The sequence below is a fragment of the Prunus mume genome, linkage group LG2 (genome assembly GCF_029339155.1).
Source record: "Prunus mume cultivar Tortuosa linkage group LG2, ASM2933915v1, whole genome shotgun sequence".
NCBI classification, from domain to species: domain Eukaryota; kingdom Viridiplantae; phylum Streptophyta; class Magnoliopsida; order Rosales; family Rosaceae; genus Prunus; species Prunus mume.
This window is the reverse complement of record NC_142699.1, coordinates 15,944,710-15,965,000: the sequence shown is the minus strand read 5'-3', so window position 1 is coordinate 15,965,000 and position 20,291 is coordinate 15,944,710. Positions and strand designations below refer to the sequence as shown.

The following is a 20,291-nucleotide window of genomic DNA, read 5'->3' as shown; positions in this document are numbered from 1 at the left end:
GTAATTAATTAGAGTTTTTTTTTTTGGGTCAATTAATTAATTAGAGTTTTAACATTGCATAATTAATCTCTACATGAAAATTACACGCACTCTCAGTGTCGGTGTCTCCTGATTTCTCCAAAATCGCCCTTTCATTTTCTCGTACTCTCTACCTCCCAGAATTGAGAACTCCATCACCTGCTTTACGGCGACAGGTCCTCCAGTAATTACCTCAAATTCCATGGCGGTTGTTTAGTCAATTAATACAAAAGGTAAGGATCAGAAACTCGCCGGAGAAGACCAAGATAAAAGTATGGAGTCTCCGGCGGCGACACCGGAGTCGATCTTTCTAGAAGACTTCGGTCAAAAGGTTGACCTGACGCGGCGAATCCGGGAGGTTTTAGTGAACTATCCCGAGGGGACGACGGTGCTCAAAGAGCTCATTCAGAACGCTGACGATGCCGGCGCCACCACCGTCCGACTCTGCCTCGACCGCAGGCTTCATGGTACCGACTCCCTTCTATCGGAGACCCTGGCGCCGTGGCAGGGGCCCGCGCTCTTGGCTTACAACGACGCCGTCTTCACAGAGGAAGACTTTGTTAGTATTTCGAGGATCGGCGGCAGTAGCAAGCATGGCCAGGCCTCAAAAACCGGCCGATTCGGGTAAATTATTATTTTTTAAATTTTCATTAGCATTAGTTTTCTTGGTGGGTCAGGAAAGAAATTGGGGTGCTCGACAATGCTTGCTATTGGCGGGAAAATGAGACTGGTTTCTGATTTTTTGTTCAATTTTTGTCTAATTTTTAGGGTTGGATTCAACTCCGTGTACCATTTAACTGATTTGCCGTCGTTTGTGAGCGGGAAGTATGTGGTATTGTTTGACCCCCAAGGCATTTTTCTTCCAAAGGTTTCTGCATCCAATCCCGGGAAGCGAATTGACTATGTTTCTTCTTCAGCCATCTCTGTGTACAAAGACCAGTTCTTTCCTTACTGTGCTTTTGGTTGCGACATGAAAACACAATTTGCTGGAACTCTATTCCGTTTCCCTCTGAGGAATGCAGAGCAGGCAGCAACCAGCAAGCTTTCCAGGCAAGAGTATTCCCAAGACGACCTTTCTTCCTTGTTTCTTCAGCTCTATGAGGAAGGAGTTTTCACGTTACTTTTCCTAAAAAATGTCTTGCGTATTGAAATGTATGTGTGGGAGGCCTGGGACAGTGAGCCCAGGAAGCTTTACTCCTGCTCTGTTGGTTCCGCGAGTGATGATATTGTTTGGCATCGTCAAGCTGCGTTGAGATTTCCCAAGTCAGTAAACTCTAGAGAGAGTCAGGTGGACTGCTATACAGTGGACTTCTTAAGTGAGTCCACAATTGGGAGCCAATCTGAGAAGAAGACAGATAGTTTTTATCTAGTTCAGACACTGGCATCCGCATCCAGTAGGATTGGTTCCTTCGCAGCTACTGCATCTAAGGAATATGATATTCACTTGCTGCCATGGGCATCAGTTGCAGCTTGCATATCCGATAATTCAGCACATGTAATTTGCTATATATGATACTTTCATTGTTTTCCTATTTCAATGCATTTCAATTTCGTGCAGTCTCTCATAAGTTTTACCTTCCTCTTAGTTTTTACATTACTTTCTGCTTTATAACATCCTAAAGAACTTATATTGGTGCAATATGATTTTAAACAGAATGATGCTCTTAAGCTTGGCCGGGCATTCTGCTTTCTCCCTCTGCCCGTTAGGACTGGCCTCACTGTGCAAGTTAATGGATACTTTGAGGTCTCGTCGAATCGTCGTGGCATCTGGTATGGGGCTGACATGGACAGAAGTGGAAAAATCCGTTCTGTCTGGAACAGGCTTCTTTTAGAAGATGTTGTGGCACCTGCATTTACTCAACTTCTTCTTGGTGTACGAGGACTGCTAGATTCCAGGGACTTGTACTATTCCTTATGGCCAAGTGGTTCTTTTGAAGAGCCGTGGAGTATTCTTGTCGAGCATATATACAGAAACATTTCTAGTGCTCCTGTGTTGCATTCAGATCTTGAAGGTGGAAAATGGGTGTCGCCAGTTGAAGCTTTTCTACATGATGAGGAAGTTACCAAGAGTAAGGAACTTGGTGAGGCTCTGATTGTGCTAGGAATGCCTATTGTGTGTTTGCCCAACGTTTTATTTAACATGCTCTTGAAATATGCTTCCAGTTTTCAGCAGAAGGTGGTGACTCCTGATACAGTACGATGTTTTCTCAGAGAGTGTAGATCTGTTTCTACCCTGGGCAAATATTTCAAGCTTGTATTGTTGGAATATTGTCTTGAAGATTTGCTTGATGATGATGTTGGAACACATGCATATAACCTGCCTTTGCTTCCATTGGCAAATGGTGAATTTGGATCGTTGTCAGATGCCTCTAAAGGAATTTCATATTTTATTTGCAATGACTTAGAATTCATGCTGCTTAAACAAATATATGATAGAATAATTGATAAGAATATTCCTATTGACATACTAAGTAGACTCTCTGCTATTGCAAAGTCCTCAAAGGCAAATCTTGTCATTTTCAATGTTCAGTATTTTCTTCAATTTTATCCAAGATTTGTACCCGCTGATTGGAAATATAAAAGCAAAGTGATATGGGATCCAGAGTCTTGCCATAATCACCCTACTTCAACATGGTTTGTGTTATTTTGGAAATATCTTCGGAATCAGTGCGAGAAACTGTCATTGCTTAGTGATTGGCCCATTTTGCCATCTACTTCCTGCCATCTGTACAGAGCCTCGAGACAATCGAAATTGATCAATGCAGAAAAACTTTCTGACAAGATGAAAGAAATACTTGTTAAAATTGGTTGCAAGATTCTGAGCCCCAATTATGGAGTTGAACACTCAGATTTATCTCATTATGTAAGTGATGGTAATGCTTCAGGGATTCTGGAATCTATATATGATGTTGTCTCCTTAAATTATGGCACCATAGTAACATGTTTTCATAATTTGGAAGCAAAAGAGAGGGATGAACTTCGTGCATTTCTTCTTGATCCAAAGTGGTATTTTGGAGAATGTTTGAATGAGTCTGACATAAGAAATTGCACGAGGCTGCCTATTTATAAAGTGTATGGTGATGGATCTACTCAAAGTTTCCAATTCTCCGATCTTGAAAATCCGCGCAAGTACTTACCACCCGTAGACATCCCTGAGTGCTTTCTTGGAGCTGAGTTCCTTAGCTCCTCAGATGTTGAGGTGGAGGTTTTGTTAAGATATTATGGAATTGAGAGAATGGGGAAAGCACGCTTCTATAAGCAGCAAGTGTTGAATAGAGTTGGGGAACTGCAACCTGAAGTTCGTGACAGCATTGTTCTTTCTATTCTGCAAAACCTGCCACAGTTGTGTGTTGAGGACTTATCTTTCAGGGATTATTTGAAAAATTTGGAATTTATTCCGACCTTTGGTGGTGCTCTTAGGTCTCCTACTGCATTATATGATCCACGTAATGAAGAATTATATGCACTATTAGAGGATTCTGATAGTTTTCCCTGTGGTCCTTTTCAAGAACCTGGTATTTTGGACATGCTACACGGTTTAGGCCTTAAAACATCTGTGACCCCTGAGACAGTCATACAAAGTGCTCGACAGGTTGAACGGCTAATGCATGAGGATCAGCAAAAGTCGCAATTAAAAGGCAAGGTGCTTCTGTCCTACTTAGAAGTTAATGCAATGAGATGGATACCCAATGCTTTAAATGATGATCAAGGAACAATGAACAGAATGTTGTCACGAGCTGCAACCGCATTCAGACCTCGTAACTTGAAATCTGAACTTGAAAAGTTCTGGAATGATCTTCGGCTGATCAGCTGGTGCCCAGTGGTAGTTTCTGCTCCATTTCAAACTTTACCATGGCCTGTCGTGTCATCCATGGTTGCTCCACCAAAGCTTGTAAGACTGCAAGCAGATCTGTGGCTTGTTTCAGCTAGCATGCGAATACTTGATGGAGATTGCTCATCGACAGCACTATCGACTAGTCTTGGGTGGTCTTCTCCACCTGGTGGAAGTGTCATTGCAGCCCAACTACTTGAGCTTGGTAAAAATAATGAGATTGTGAATGACCAGGTTCTTCGACAGGAATTAGCCTTGGCAATGCCAAGGATATATTCAATACTGACAGGGTTGATTGGTTCAGATGAGATGGACATTGTAAAGGCTGTTCTTGAAGGTAGTCGATGGATCTGGGTGGGTGATGGATTTGCAACTGTGGATGAGGTTGTCCTTGATGGTCCTATTCATTTGGCTCCTTATATACGTGTCATACCTGTCGATTTGGCTGTTTTCAAGGAACTATTTTTAGAGCTTGGTATTCGAGAATTCTTGAACTCTACAGATTATGCTAGTATCTTATGTAGAATGGCTTTGAAGAAAGGATCCTCCCCTCTCGATGCACAGGAAATGAGAGCAGCCTTATTGATTGTGCAGCATTTAGCTGAAGTTCAGATACATGACCAGAAAGTTAAGATTTATTTACCAGATGTGTCAGGCAGATTATATCCTGCCACCGACTTAGTTTATAACGATGCTCCTTGGTTGCTTGGCTCAGAGGATCATGATAGCCCCTTTGGTGGTCCATCTAATGTGGCACTGAATGCAAGGAGAACGGTTCAGAAATTTGTGCATGGGAACATATCTATTGATGTTGCAGAGAAGCTTAGCGTCTGCTCTCTGCGCAGGACCTTGCTAGCTGAGAGTGCTGATTCAATGAATTTGAGTTTATCTGGGGCTGCTGAAGCTTTTGGACAGCATGAAGCCTTGACAACTAGACTTAAACACATTCTTGAAATGTATGCAGATGGACCTGGGATTCTATTTGAGCTGGTTCAAAATGCAGAGGATGCAGGAGCTTCTGAGGTGAGCTTTCTCCTGGACAAAACTCAATATGGGACTTCTTCTGTTCTTTCACCTGAAATGGCAGATTGGCAAGGCCCTGCGTTGTACTGTTTTAATGACTCTGTCTTCAGTCCCCAAGATCTTTATGCAATCTCACGCATTGGCCAAGAAAGTAAACTAGAGAAGCCTTTTGCAATTGGGAGATTTGGACTGGGTTTTAATTGTGTCTATCATTTCACAGACATTCCCACATTTGTTTCTGGTGAAAACATTGTTATGTTTGATCCTCATGCCTGTAATTTGCCTGGGATCTCTCCATCTCATCCTGGCCTACGGATTAAATTTGCGGGAAGAAAGATTATGGAACAATTTCCTGATCAATTTTCTCCTTTCTTACACTTCGGCTGTGACTTGCAGCAGCCGTTTCCTGGAACCCTTTTCCGGTTTCCACTTAGGAGTGCCAGTGCTGCTTCCAGAAGCCAAATAAAGAAAGAAGGATATGCACCTGATGATGTCCTATCCCTTTTTGCTTCATTTTCCAAAGTTGTTTCTGAAACTTTGCTTTTTCTGCGTAATGTGAAAGTTATCTCTGTTTTTGTGAAGGAAGGAAGTGGACATGAAATGCAACTTTTACATCGTGTCCATAAGCATTGCAATGGTGAGCCCAAAATAGAGCCCAATGCGTTGCAGGATGTGTTTAGCTTGTTTGATGGAAGTCGGCAGAGAGGACTGGATAAAGAACAGTTCCTAAAGAAATTGAGAAAATCAACGGACAGAGATTTGCCATATAAATGTCAGAAGATTGGAATTACAGAAGAAAGCTCAGCTGGTAATGTATCACACTGCTGGATAACCTCTGAGTGTCTAGGTGGTGCACAAACTAAGAACAAATCTGCAGTTTTGAATGACAAGTCTCATACTTATATACCCTGGGCATGCGTTGCTGCATATTTACACTCTGTCCAGGTTGGATTGGGCGTGAGTGATATCCCGGAGATGAACGATGCCTGTGCTGTTGCATCGGATGTATTTCAAGTCTCTACAGGTTCTTTGCAGGATAGAAAAGATTTTGAAGGCCATGCTTTCTGTTTCCTGCCACTTCCAATTAGTACTGGCCTTCCAGCTCATGTTAATGCATATTTTGAGTTATCATCAAATAGGAGAGACATCTGGTTTGGGAACGACATGGCTGGCGGTGGGAAAAAACGTTCAGATTGGAATATGTACCTGCTTGAAGGTGTTGTTGCCCCTGCTTATGGTCACATGCTAGAGAAAATAGCAGTGGAGATTGGCCCTTGTGATTTATTCTTTTCACTTTGGCCTAAAACAAGAGGATTAGAACCTTGGGCTTTAGTGGTGCGGGAGCTCTACACTTTTATTGTTGACTGTAGTCTTCGTGTATTGCATACAAAAGCTCGAGATGGCCAGTGGATCTCAGCAAAACAGGCTATATTTCCTGATTTTAATTTTGATAAGGTAGATGAGCTAATTGAAGCATTATCAGATGCTGGTCTACCTCTGGTCACTGTTTCTAAGCCAATTGTTGAGAGATTTATGGAGGTGTGCCCCTCATTGCATTTTTTGAATCCACAGTTGTTAAGAACTTTATTAATTCGAAGGAAACGCGAATTCAAGGATAGAAACACAATGATATTGACCCTTGAATATTGCTTACTTGATTTGAAGATACCTGTCGAATCTGCAAGTTTGTATGGTTTGCCGTTATTACCCCTTACTGATGGTTCATTTACAGCATTTGACAAGAATGGGATTGGGGAAAGAATATATATTGCACGAGGCGATGAGTATGATCTTCTCAAGGATTTGGTTCCAAATCAACTTGTAGATTGCGGAATCCCAGAAGGAGTTTATGAGAAGCTATGTTACATAGCCCAAAGTGAGGCCTCAAATATTTCTTTTCTGTCATGCCATTTACTGGAGAAGCTCCTTTTGAAATTACTTCCAGCAGAGTGGCATCATGCAAAACAGGTGACATGGGCTCCTGGTCAGCAGGGTCAACCAAGTTTAGAGTGGATTAGACTTCTCTGGAGCTATTTGAGGTCTTCTTGTGACGACTTGTCGCTTTTTTCTAAGTGGCCAATTTTGCCTGTTGGGAATCATTGCCTCTTGCAACTAGTTGAAAATTCAAATGTAATCAAGGATGATGGGTGGAGTGAGAACATGTCATCTTTGTTGCTGAAAATAGGATGTGTTTTCCTGAGGCAAGACCTCCCAATAGATCATCCACAGTTGAAATTTTTTGTGCAGTTGCCAACAGCAATTGGCTTATTAAATGCACTTCTGGCAGTTGCAGATAGGCCAGAGAACATTGAGGGGCTTTTCGACAATGCATCAGAAGGAGAGATGCATGAACTTCGGAGTTTCATTCTTCAGTCCAAATGGTTTGTTGAAGAGGAAATGGAATATAAACACATTGACATCATAAAACACCTTCCTATGTTTGAGTCATATAAAAGTAGAAAACTAGTAAGTTTGAGTAATCCTATCAAATTGCTTAAACCTGGTGATATTCCGGAAATTTTTTGAGTGATGACTTTGTGCGCACAGAATCAGAGAAGGAAAAAATTATTCTGAGAAGATATTTAGGATTAGAGAACCCTCCAGGATGGAATTCTACAAAGATCATGTTCTTAACCACATGTCAGAATTCCTTTCAGAGCAGGGATCTCTTTCAGCTATTCTCCATGGCGTACAGCTTTTAGTTCAAGAGGATAATTCTTTGAAGTCTGCACTCTCTGAAATACCGTTTGTTTTGACAGCCGATGGGTCTTGGCAGCAACCTTCCAGGTATAACTTGTGTGCTCTATTGTGATATATAGTTAGGTGTCTTAAGTCTTTGATTTGTTATTTTCTTTCTGTATTTTAGTTTTTTGTGAGGGAGTTTTCTAGTACTAATTACAGTGGATTCTTACGGTTTGGTCTTTGGTGCACTTTAATGTTCTTTTATTCTCAAGGCTTATATATATAAGCAAGTTCAAATTGATGCATGACTGTGTCCAAAACTGTTCAATTTCCATGAGTTAGTTCTAGTACTGTTTGAATCAAGATGAAATCCATCTTGGTAGATTCAATTCTAGTACCCCTCTGCTGTTCTGTACTAATATTATAGTGGGGAGCTGCTGTTTGTTTTTTTGTTTGTTTTTTGTTTTGTTTAATGCGATTTGTATCAAGTTTGAGAGGATGGTGGACCTCTTGTTGCCCGAATCTTTATACCTTGTATATTGTAAATTTTGTTTCTCACAGAAAAAGACCTAGATATAATCTATCCTACTCATTTTAACCTGTAATACCTCTTTTGAGTGTTGGTGCTTAGAATTTTTACATGTATGTCTTGCTTTTGCGTATCTATATAAACGGATCAAAGATTAAGTATAGAAAGTTGTTTTTGTACATTGATGTTCAAGTTTCAAGGTCCTCTATCAGCGCCACCCACTTCACCATACATGCCATACATCCTTCAATTAGCTTAAGGATATAACGCTTTTTAAATCTATTTTCTTTTCACAGGCTTTATGATCCTCGAGTACCTGCACTAAGAACGGTGCTGCATAGAGAAGTTTTTTTCCCTTCTGAGAAATTCTCAGATACAGAAACTTTGGATATTTTAGTCACGCTTGGACTCAGAAGAACTCTGGGCTATTCTGGTTTACTTGATTGTGCTAGATCAGTTTCTTTGTTACATGATTCTAGGGAACCAGAGACACTAAGTTATGCGACGAAGCTACTTGTTTGTTTAGATGCTCTTTCATTTAAGCTCTCGACCGAGGAAGAAGGAAATCTTGATGAGTTGAAGAATTCAATTTTCCACGACGACAATGAAACTGAAGCTGGCGATGGTATGCATGATGAGTCTCCTAAGAGAATTGGGAACCAAATATTAGATGATCTGGACATAAATTTTTTCGTTGGTAACTTGATTGATGATCAGCCAGATGAGTACTTTTGGTCTGAAATGAGGGCTATTGCTTGGTGTCCTGTATATGCTGACCCACCTCTAAAAGGAATCCCATGGTTGAAGTCTAGTAATCAGGTGTCCCGGCCAAGCAATGTGAGACCTAAATCCCAGATGTTTGTGGTATCCTGCTCAATGCATATACTAGATGGTGAATGCTGTTCGTTGTACCTACAAAAGAAACTTGGTTGGATGGATCGTCCAAACATAAATGTTTTATCTGCACAGTTGATTGAGCTATCCAAGTTATATAGCCAGCTCAAATCACATTCATCTGATGTACCTGTTGTTGATGCTGCACTTTCTAAGGGAATTCCAGCACTCTATTCTAAGATGCAAGAGTATATTGGCACTGATGAATTTGTGCAACTAAAATCAGCACTAGATGGTGTTTCCTGGGTTTGGATTGGGGATAACTTTGTTGTTCCAAATGCTCTTGCATTTGACTCACCTGTGAAATTTACTCCATATTTGTATGTTGTTCCATCTGAATTATCGGAATTCAGAGATTTGCTCTTGAATTTAGGCGTCAGAATTAGTTTTGATATTTGGGACTATATGCATGTCTTGCAACGATTGCAAAATGACGTGAAAGGATTCCCATTGTCAACAGATCAGTTAAATTTTGTCCATCGTATCCTTGATGCTGTAGCAGACTGTTGCTCAGAGAAGCCACTTTTTGAAGCTTCTAACACTCCAATCTTAATTCCAGACGCGTCTGCAGTTCTTATGCATGCTGGAAATCTTGTGTATAATGATGCACCATGGATGGATAATAGTACTCCCGTTGGGAAACATTTTATACATCCAACTATCAGCAATGATCTGGCAAGTAGGTTGGGGGTACAATCACTTCGCTGCCTCTCTTTAGTTGACAATGACATGACTAAAGATCTTCCTTGCATGGACTATGCTAGAATAAAAGAGCTTTTGACATCTTATGGGGACAATGACCTTTTATTGTTTGACCTACTTGAGTTGGCAGATTGCTGCAAAGCCAATAAGCTTCACCTAATTTTTGACAAGAGGGAACATCCTCGCCAGTCTTTGTTGCAGCACAATATGGGTAACTGAAATATCTGTAATTTCTTTTTTGTTTTGAATGAGTTAATATATAGATTGCATTCATAGAGAAAGGGATCTTCATAAATTTGGGCTGCAAAAGATAAATTGTTGATTTTAATGTTGTCTGGTACTGTTATTAGCCTTTTTCACTATTCACCAACTTGTTAACCTGGTGAAGCATCAATTTTTACTGTTCTACTAGCTGTAAAGCATAATGATTTTGAACTTTATTCTTGATTTTGTTTACAAAATTGGTGATTACTGTAGGTGAGTTTCAAGGGCCTGCCCTATTAGCCATTTTGGAAGGGGTCAGCTTGAGTAGAGAGGAAATAAGTAGCCTCCAATTTCTACCTCCATGGAGACTAAGGGGCAATACACTTAACTATGGTTTGGCTTTGCTTAGCTGTTATTTTGTCTGTGATCTACTCTCAGTTGTTTCTGGTGGCTACTTATACTTGTTTGATCCCCTCGGTTTGGTGCTTGCTGCACCGTCAACTTGTGCTCCTGCGGCAAAAATGTTTTCTTTAATAGGTATTTATTCATTGCCCACTCATTTTTCAATCTTTTGTTCCTATTGTATGCTCCCTGTGTATCAGGTGGTACCCATTTGTGTACTTCTCACATGATCTTTATGACTTTCATAATGCTTTTTAGCTTTTCATTTTTTTTCCCACTTGAAATTGACTCATAAATTCCTTAATGATGAAAGTATTGGTATTTTTGTCTTATTGGTCACTTTGTTGTGTGATTGTGGTGGTGGTAACAAAATGGTTTTGGTGGCAACACCATCCAATTTTAGTATATCATTTTCCTACTGAAAGGTGTCTGAGAGTATGTGCATAAGTAACAATAAAACTTAACATCTGGTGCATTGTGCTCCGAAAAGCTAAATTAATATATCCGATCTCACCATTTTACTTCATATCTATGACTAACCAAAATGCATCATTTATCTGAGTTCAACTAAGGATTGAATAGAAAAATAATGAGTTATTAAGTTAAAAAAAGAAAAATATAGAAGTTTATTTATAGCTTGATGAAGTAATGTATAGGTAAAACTATATTTTATAGTAACAGTTCTAATGCATTCCATGATCCAAAGTAGCTTAATAGTAACAGTTCTTATGCATTCCATGATCCAAAGTAGTGTGCTAAGTCTACTCTCTGAACTGTGTACTAACTAAAGTAACATGCTGTGTACCTACCACGTACCAAAGTGAACCATACTCTAGGTGACATTTTCCTGCTGGAACAAGGCTGAATAAGTACATCGTGTCACAATCTGCTAATTTGATACTCTGTTTTCATCTCATGCTGAGTAAGATTGAAGACTAAGAAATTTTTTTATGCTCGGTTTTCAGGTACTAATTTGACTGACCGGTTCCGTGATCAATTTAATCCCATGCTGATTGGTCCCAGTATATCGTGGCCATCATTGGATTCTACTATTATTCGCATGCCTTTATCATCTGAATGTTTGAATAATGGACTAGAACTTGGACTAAGGAGAATAAAGCAGATTAGTGAAAGATTTTTGGAGCACTCTTCTAGATCACTTATATTCTTAAAGTCGGTGATGCAGGTATTGTTAGAGATTAATTTTCTGTGCATGTAGCCATATATCACAGCATTTACGTACAGTGGTCTTATGTATAATCAGGTGTCAATCTCGACATGGGAGGAAGGAAACTCGCAGCCACACCAGGACTATTCAGTTAGCATTGATTCGTCATCTGCTATAATGAGAAATCCATTTTCAGAGAAGAAATGGAGGAAATTTCAAATATCTCGACTGTTTAATAGCTCCAATGCTGCAACAAAATTGCATGTAATAGATGTAAATTTGAACCATGGGGCAGCAAGAGTTGTTGACCGATGGCTCGTTGCACTCAGCCTAGGCTCTGGACAAACAAGAAATATGGCTCTTGATAGGTATGTTATGCAAGAACGTGGATATAGATTTCTTTCCTATATCTGTCACTGCACAGTCTGCAGTTTAGTAGTGAAAAGTTGGAAATATATATGTGATGATTTACCTTTGTTAAATTTGGGTTCCCTTGAATTATGTGAACTCTTTGAGGGATGAATAATTGATTGGGGAAGCTGTAAATTTCTAGGCAGGGCAAAACTCGCAACTTGATGTATAAAGTTGTATTAAGGTATCAGCATCAGTAAGTTGATGTGATGCTTGGTTTTTCTACAATTTGAGTGATAAATACAAATTCTAAGAATAAAAAATCATAAACATGTGTGGCATTCTGTCATTTAGAGGTGCTTAATTTTCATTTTTCTCCATTCCCATGCATGACAGACAATAACTTGAACTGTCACAAGATTTACACAATTTTGCTCTTTAGACTGGATTCCTGCATTCAAAATGTTCCATTTCTGTTGGGTCAACTGGAAGATAGTTTGATCTGTAATATACTTATGGTTTCAGTAATGACTTCAAACGAATAGAGACTATCTTGTTTTAACTATTAAGTACGGCTAGAATCATCGAGCTGTGAAACTTGCCGATACAGAGAATATCCTGTTAACAAATTGTACTTGTCTGATAAATTTCTATTATGTGCTTTATGGATTCCACTTACTTCTTTGCAGGCGATATCTGGCATACAACTTAACACCTGTTGCTGGAGTTGCAGCACATATATCCCGTGATGGCCATCCTGCTGATGTTTGTCTAGCAAGTTCTATCATGTCCCCCCTTCCTCTGTCCGGTGGTATAAATATACCTGTTACTGTTCTTGGATGTTTCCTGGTTTGTCACAATGGAGGTCGCTCCCTCTTTAATTACCAAGACAAAGAAGCTTCGGAAGAGGCACAGGCTGATGCTGGAAATCGGTTAATGGAAGCTTGGAACAGGGAGCTTATGTCATGTGTCCGTGATTCCTACATTGAATTGATATTGGAAATCCAGAGGTTAAGAAGAGATGCTTCGAGTTCTGCAATTGAATCAAGTGCAGGTCGTGCAATCAGCCTGTCTTTGAAGGCTTATGGAGATAAAATTTATTCCTTTTGGCCAAGGTCTAATGGGCGTAATATGGTCACACAACAAGGAAACGACTGTAGTTTAGTTCCAATAGAAGTGCTGAAATCAGATTGGGAATGCATAATTGAACATGTGATAAGGCCTTTCTATGCTCGTGTTGTTGACCTTCCTGTGTGGCAGCTTTACTCTGGAAACCTAGCCAAGGCTGAAGAGGGTATGTTTCTTTCACAACCAGGGAATGGGGTGGGTGGTAAGTTGCTTCCAGCAACAGTTTGCAGCTTCGTAAAGGAGCACTACCCAGTGTTTTCAGTACCTTGGGAGTTGGTAACTGAAATCCAAGCCCTAGGGATTGCAGTTCGGGAAGTAAAACCTAAAATGGTTAGGAATCTTTTAAGACTTTCTTCAACATCTTTTGTTCTCCGATCAGTTGATATGTATGCAGATGTTCTTGAGTATTGTTTGTCTGATGTTGAGATTAGAGAATCATCTAATTCCATTGGAAATTCTCTGACAGTTGACCACAATAACACAAACTATATCCATAGGGAAAGTCAAGTTGTTGGTAGCAGTCCTGGTTCTGTTTCAGTCCCTAATACTCATAATTTTCCTGCATTGTCTACTCAGAACGCTAGCAGTTCAGGAGATGCAATTGAAATGGTGACAAGTTTGGGGAAGGCTTTATTTGATTTTGGCCGAGGAGTTGTTGAGGATATTGGTAGGGCTGGGGGGCCCTTGGTTCAGAGGAACGTGGTTGCTGGTAGCAGCAACAGCATGTATGGAAATGTAGACCAGAATCTTCTATCAATAGCAGCTGAGCTCAAGGGTTTACCATGCCCAACTGCCGGAAACCATTTAACTAAGTTGGGTACTACTGAACTTTGGGTTGGGAATAAGGAGCAACTGTCATTGATGGTTTCTTTGGCTGAAAAGTTTGTCCACCCTAAAGTATTGGATAGATCAATCTTGGCTGATATTTTTTCAAATGGTGTGCTACAATCATTATTAAAACTGCGAAGTTTCTCTCTTCACTTACTGGCCAGTCATATGAGGATAGTTTTTCATGATAACTGGGTGAGTCATGTAATGGCCTCAAATATGGTTCCTTGGTTTTCATGGGAGAATAATACATCAAGCTCTGGTGGTGAAGGAGGTCCTTCCCCCCAATGGATAAGACTCTTCTGGAAAAATTTCAATGGCTGTTCAGAAGACCTCTTGCTCTTTTCTGATTGGCCCCTCATTCCTGCTTTTCTTGGTCGGCCAATCTTATGTCGTGTTAGGGAGCGAAATTTGGTTTTCATTCCACCACTGGTTATTGATCCAACTTCAGAAGAAAGTTCCTTGGAAATTGGAGCAACTGGAAGCAATGATGCGCCTGAATCTGAATCAATTCATGGTTACGCATTGGCTTTTGAAGTAGCTAAAAACAAACACCCTTGGTTGTTATCACTGTTGAATCACTGCAGCATACCTATATTTGATATAGCTTTTCTGGACTGTGCTGCTCCATGCAACTGTTTCCCTGCTCCTGGCCAATCATTAGGTCAAGTTATTGCTTCCAAGTTGGTTGCAGCTAGAAATGCTGGCTATTTCCCTGAACTTACTTCCCTTTCAGCTTCAGATTGCGATGCACTTTTTGCACTTTTTGCTAACGATTTCTTGTCAAATGGCTCTAATTACAGAGTGGAAGAACTTGAAGTTTTACGTTCACTTCCTATATATAAAACAGTTGTGGGTTCATACACACGGTTGCTCAGTGATGATCAGTGCATTATCTCTTCAAGTTCATTCCTTACGCCCTATGATGAACGCTGCCTGTCCTACTCCAGTGGTTCAGTTGAATTTTCATTACTTCGAGCACTCGGAGTCTCTGAATTGCATGATCAGCAGATTTTAATCAGGTTTGGATTGCCTGGGTTTGAAGGTAAACCTGAATCTGAAAAGGAGGATATACTAATATATCTTTACACAAACTGGCAAGACCTCCGAATGGATTCTTCTGTAATCGAAGCTTTAAAAGAGGCTAAATTTGTAAGGAATGCCGATGAATTTTGCACATATCTGTCTAAGCCCAAAGATTTATTTGATCCTGGTGATGCTTTATTAACATCTATTTTCTCTGGTGAGAGGAAAAAATTTCCAGGAGAAAGGTTTACTACAGATGGGTGGCTTCACATTTTAAGAAAAGCTGGTCTCCGGACTGCAACAGAGTCTGATGTAATACTTGAATGTGCCAAAAGAGTAGAGTTTCTTGGAACTGAATGTATGAGGTCCAGAGATTTGGATGATTTTGAGGATTTAAGCAACACTCAGAGTGAAGTTTCAATGGAAGTATGGACATTAGCTGGATCTGTTGTTGAAGCAATTTTCTCGAACTTTGCTGTCCTTTATGGCAACAACTTCTGTGATCTCCTTGGCAAGATTAAATGCATACCTGCTGAATTTGGCCTTCCAAATGTCGTTGGAAAAAAAGGTGGCAAGAGAGTACTCGCTTCATATAATGAAGCTATTCTGTTAAAGGATTGGCCTCTGGCTTGGAGTTATGCGCCCATTATTTCAAGACAAAGTGCTGTTCCTCCTGAGTACTCTTGGGGATCACTCCAGCTCAGAAGCCCTCCAGCTTTTCCTACAGTACTAAAACACTTGCAGGTACCTCTAGTAGTCCCTTGTATATTCATCCACTATGATGGATTGAGTGCTAAAACCTTGCTTACATGACTGTTCCCCAGATTATTGGAAGAAATGGTGGTGAAGACACACTTGCTCATTGGCCAACTGCATCAGGCATGATGACTATTGATGAAGCTTCCTGTGAGGTGTTAAAATACTTGGATAAGATATGGAATTCCCTCTCTTCTTCAGGTAGACTCCATTCCTGTTTTGTTTCAATTGTGGTCTTGTGTCACCTTCTTAATTGATAATCTTCACATATAATTGAGCTTCTGTTTTCACAAATTATCAGTACATCTGACCTTCAGTCCAAAAAAACCTTTGGTGTGGGAGGAAATAACTCATCTCAACTGCAAATTGCTTCTTGTTGGTTAATTCTGCTTTTTCCAACTTTCTTTTTTATAGTCTCTCTTTTACATTCCATAGTCCATACACATTACTTACTGTTAATCAGCTACGTTACCTTTCGTAGACAAAAAAAGGATTAGTTATAAATAAATGAAAAAAATCTGAGATAAGGTATATCTGGCAGAGATATTTTGTGCCATGCTAAAATCAAGTACTGGCTTTATGAGTGTTTGTGCTGCTTATTCAATTGACTTCATGATGTGATTCCAAGTCAGTAGTGCCTTCTTTAGTATTTGTTTATAGGCAACATAAATTTTTTATTGAATAAAACAAAAGATTACAAGAAAACAAAAGACAAAAAAGATTTCCATCTTGCACCCAATCAAGATGAATAAATTTGAATAACAGGTTCTTCATCTTTTTTCTGTTTATGCAGATATAATGGAGTTGCAGAGAGTTCCATTTATACCTGCTGCAAACGGAACACGCTTGGTGACAGCAAACTTGCTTTTTGCTCGTCTAACAATTAACTTATCCCCATTTGCATTTGAACTTCCTACTTTGTATCTTCCTTTTCTGAAGATTCTCAAAGATTTGGGACTTCAGGACATATTTTCAATTGCCTCTGCGAGGGATCTTCTTTTGAATCTCCAGAGAACTTGTGGATATCAGCGTCTAAATCCAAATGAACTCCGGGCTGTCCTGGAAATTTTGTACTTTATCTGTGATGGGACTATTGGGGAAGACATGTCCAATGGGCCCAATTGGACATCAGAAGCAATAGTTCCTGATGATAGCTGCAGACTTGTTCATGCAAAATCCTGTGTGTATATTGATTCCCATGGATCACGGTTTGTAAAATGCATTGACCCTTCAAGGTTCAGATTTATTCACCCAGATCTTCCAGAGAGATTATGTTTTGTCCTGGGCATCAAAAAGCTGTCTGATGTAGTCATTGAGGTAGCATGATCTTCTAAAACTTAATTACTTTTTATTTTTCCTTTGTTTGTTTTGCCCAAAGTAGAGTTGTCTTTATCTTTATGTAAAATATGCTTTCTGAATGTAGGAGTTAGATCATCAGGAGCATTTGCAGACTTTGGATTATATTGGTTCAGTTCCATTAGTAGCCATCAGAGAGAAATTGTTGAGCAAGTCACTTCAGGGTGCTGTATGGACCGTTGTAAATAGCATGTCTAGTTACATTCCTGCAATTAAGAATTTATCTCTGGGAACCATACAAAATTTATTAGAAGCTGTTGCAGAAAAGTTGCAGTTTGTTAAGTGCCTTCATACTCGTTTCTTGCTTCTCCCAAAGTCAGTAGACATTACACAAGCGGCTAAGGATTCCATCATTCCAGAGTGGGTTGATGGATCCATGCATCGGACACTTTACTTCATTAACCGGTCTAACACCAGCATTTTAGTTTCCGAACCACCACCCTATATTTCAGTTTTTGATGTTATTGCAATTGTCGTGAGCCTGGTTTTAGGGTCCCCTACTCCGTTACCTATTGGATCTTTATTTGTCTGTCCTGGAGGCTCCGAAACTGCAATTGTCGATATTTTGAAGCTTTGTTCTGACAAACAAGAAATGGAAGCCACTAGTGGAAGCAATGGTTTGATAGGCAAAGAACTGTTGCCTCAAGATGTTCATCAAGTACAATTTCATCCATTGAGGCCGTTTTATGCTGGAGAGATAGTGGCATGGCGCTCTCAAAATGGAGAAAAGCTCAAATATGGTAGAGTTCCAGATGATGTCAGACCATCAGCTGGCCAAGCACTGTACAGATTCAAGGTGGAAACCTCAACAGGGGGGATGCAGCCTCTTCTTTCTTCACATGTTTTCTCATTCAGAAGTATAGCAATGGGCAGTGAGACTTCACCAATGCCAATGGATGATAGTCATACAGTAGTTCGTAACAGAACTCCCATCGAAATGCCAGAAACTTCTGGAAGCGGCAAATCAAGATCTTCTCAGGTTTGTAGCCCTCTGATGTTGCCATCCACTCACCATTATGAGTTGGTTTGGCATGCCGTTCCCCTCTTTTAAGTGTTATATTTGTAAGGTTTTTCTCATTCAGATTATTCTGCAATACTTGATCCTTCTTTCAATTCCTTAGAAGACTCATTCCATACAAAGTATTCCAGAGCCATATTCGTGTGAGAAAGAAGTGGACTTTGCCTAAAGATAATCACCTACTTTTTATCTTCTCTTTTCCCCTTTTGATTTCTTTCCTTCTCTTTAATGCTTTTGTTTTTGGCGTTCAAAAGTTTGCACAATAGCTAGATGTTTAATCCATGCAGGAAAAATTATTGTTTTAAGCCCTGTTATATGTTTTCCACTGAATTGATTGCTTTACGTGTTTAATATTATTGATAGTACGATCATATTTTACATTTTGGTTTGATTTAAAATTACTTTGGAGCTCAGTTCTTTTCCAACTCTCACATGAGGCGAGATCCATAATATTGTGATACCAGTGGAGTCACTCAATGTGAAAGAATTGGGAAAAAAAGTTTGAGAAAAAAGTTAGGTGTTATAGCAGTTTTCAGTTGTATTCCTTCAAGTATCGAACTCAAAATGGTTTCTTCATTTGCAGCTGCAAGCTGGCAAAGAGCTCCAGTATGGCCGAGTATCAGCTGGAGAACTGGTGCAAGCAGTACAAGAGATGCTTTCTGCAGCTGGGATTTATATGGATGTGGAGAAGCAGTCCCTGCTGCAGAAAACACTAACGCTGCAAGAACAGTTAAAGGAGTCCCAGACATCACTTTTGCTTGAACAGGTATGCTATTAAGCTATACATATTTTACACAATTTATTATCTAACACTGCAATCTTGCTTGAATATAGGGGAATAATATTGCATATGTGTAGCTTTGAAGAAAATATTTTGGTGCGCTATGAATCTCAAGGGACCATGTTTTTATATATGAGCTGGATCACTTTCAAAGTGATTTACTTTGGCACTTGCTGAGGCTTATTTGTCCTTTCATGTTTTATTTTTGGGCCTTCAGTGTGGAGGATATAAGTCTGCATATTTATTAGATTTAGCATATGGAGAAATTGATTGTGGAGGATATAAGAAAGCATGTTTATTGAACTAAATTTCAGGAAAAAGCTGATGTGGCAGCAAAAGAAGCTGATACCGCAAAAGCAGCATGGCTTTGTCGGGTCTGCTTGACTGCTGAAGTTGACATAACTATAGTTCCTTGTGGTCATGTACTTTGTCGGCGGTGCTCTTCTGCGGTTTCCAGGTGTCCATTTTGTCGGCTCCAGGTCTCTAAAACTATGAGAATTTTTCGGCCATGATCACCTTGTTACTACGGACAGAGAAGGGATTGTGCATTTCTTCTGTTTATACATTTAGTTTTGGGTAATGAGAATCACCTCTCTTCCTTGTTTCTTTTCCTTTTCTGGAACACGAGAAGATCAACATAAAGCAAAGGAAAGGAGGGAAAGGAATAGGTTCTATTAATCTGTAGGAAAGAGAGAGTTTTTTCTTTTTCTTCTTCTTTGAGTGCAATAGGAAAGTTATCGATTTTTATCATAGGAACTGTCTGTGCCCCTTGTCTGGTGGGTCTAAATTTTGTTGTGTACATAGTGAAATAGAAATATATAGTTTCATTCGACCAAAAAAAATATGTATATATATATATATATATATATAGTTTGTATAGTAGTTGATGGGAAAATGAATCTGGCGTGTTCAAGCCCTCATCCCTCTCATGACCCTCTTTTTTTTTTTTTTTCCCTGAACCTTTAATTTATGGAACTGGTAAGATTATCGAAAGATGAAGCAAAATTATCAAAAAATTTCACTTCAAAATTATTATTTTTAATATTTTAATTTGTTTATATATTGAACTTTCACTTCATTTGATGGATGAATGTATGGTAGGCATACAAATTGAGTGGTGATTTCCCACTCTTTTTTTTCCTATTTTATCCACTTACACTTCTTTTTTAACTTATACTTCTTTTTTATAACTAAAAAATGAGTGTAAGTGGATAAAATAGGAGTGAGGAAATCATTGCCCTACAAATTACAAATAATGCTTGCAAATTGTTGTGAATGAATTAAGCAAAGTGAGCAAAGACACCAACTAATGGGGCATCGGTCACAGTTGTGGGCTCACAACGGCTCCGTCCAGCACGTTGGGGTTGGGCGCGTTTTTGTGGAACCAAGCCTCGAAGCCACCTTTGCATGTCACAGGTAGCGTCCTTCTTGATTGATATCATTGATGCTCCTCTGTGATGAATCTGCTTCGGATAATTTCCTCCGTTTCCGAATCCAACCATTTAACTCATGTTTATCAGGTTCGAAACCCCCAAGATATAACCCACCTAACAACAGTCAAAGTTAGTCATTATTAACAGAAACAAATATGAG

At 39.6% G+C, this 20,291-nt stretch overlaps 1 protein-coding gene across 1 annotated transcript; it reads left to right on the top strand.

Annotated features, from left to right (window-relative positions):
* Positions 1-94: 94 nt before the first annotated feature.
* LOC103321073 (Zinc finger, C3HC4 type (RING finger) family protein) lies at positions 95-19,727 on the top strand. Its single transcript, XM_016792112.2, is given in 15 exon segments — positions 95-642; positions 787-1,513; positions 1,673-7,388; positions 7,391-7,456; positions 7,459-7,660; positions 8,381-9,891; positions 10,158-10,421; positions 11,252-11,472; positions 11,551-11,822; positions 12,495-15,531; positions 15,612-15,744; positions 16,337-16,860; positions 16,967-17,878; positions 18,501-18,683; positions 19,013-19,727. Coding segments are annotated over 15 exon segments (14,316 nt in total). The 5' UTR covers positions 95-292; the 3' UTR covers positions 19,211-19,727.
* Positions 19,728-20,291: the final 564 nt, after the last annotated feature.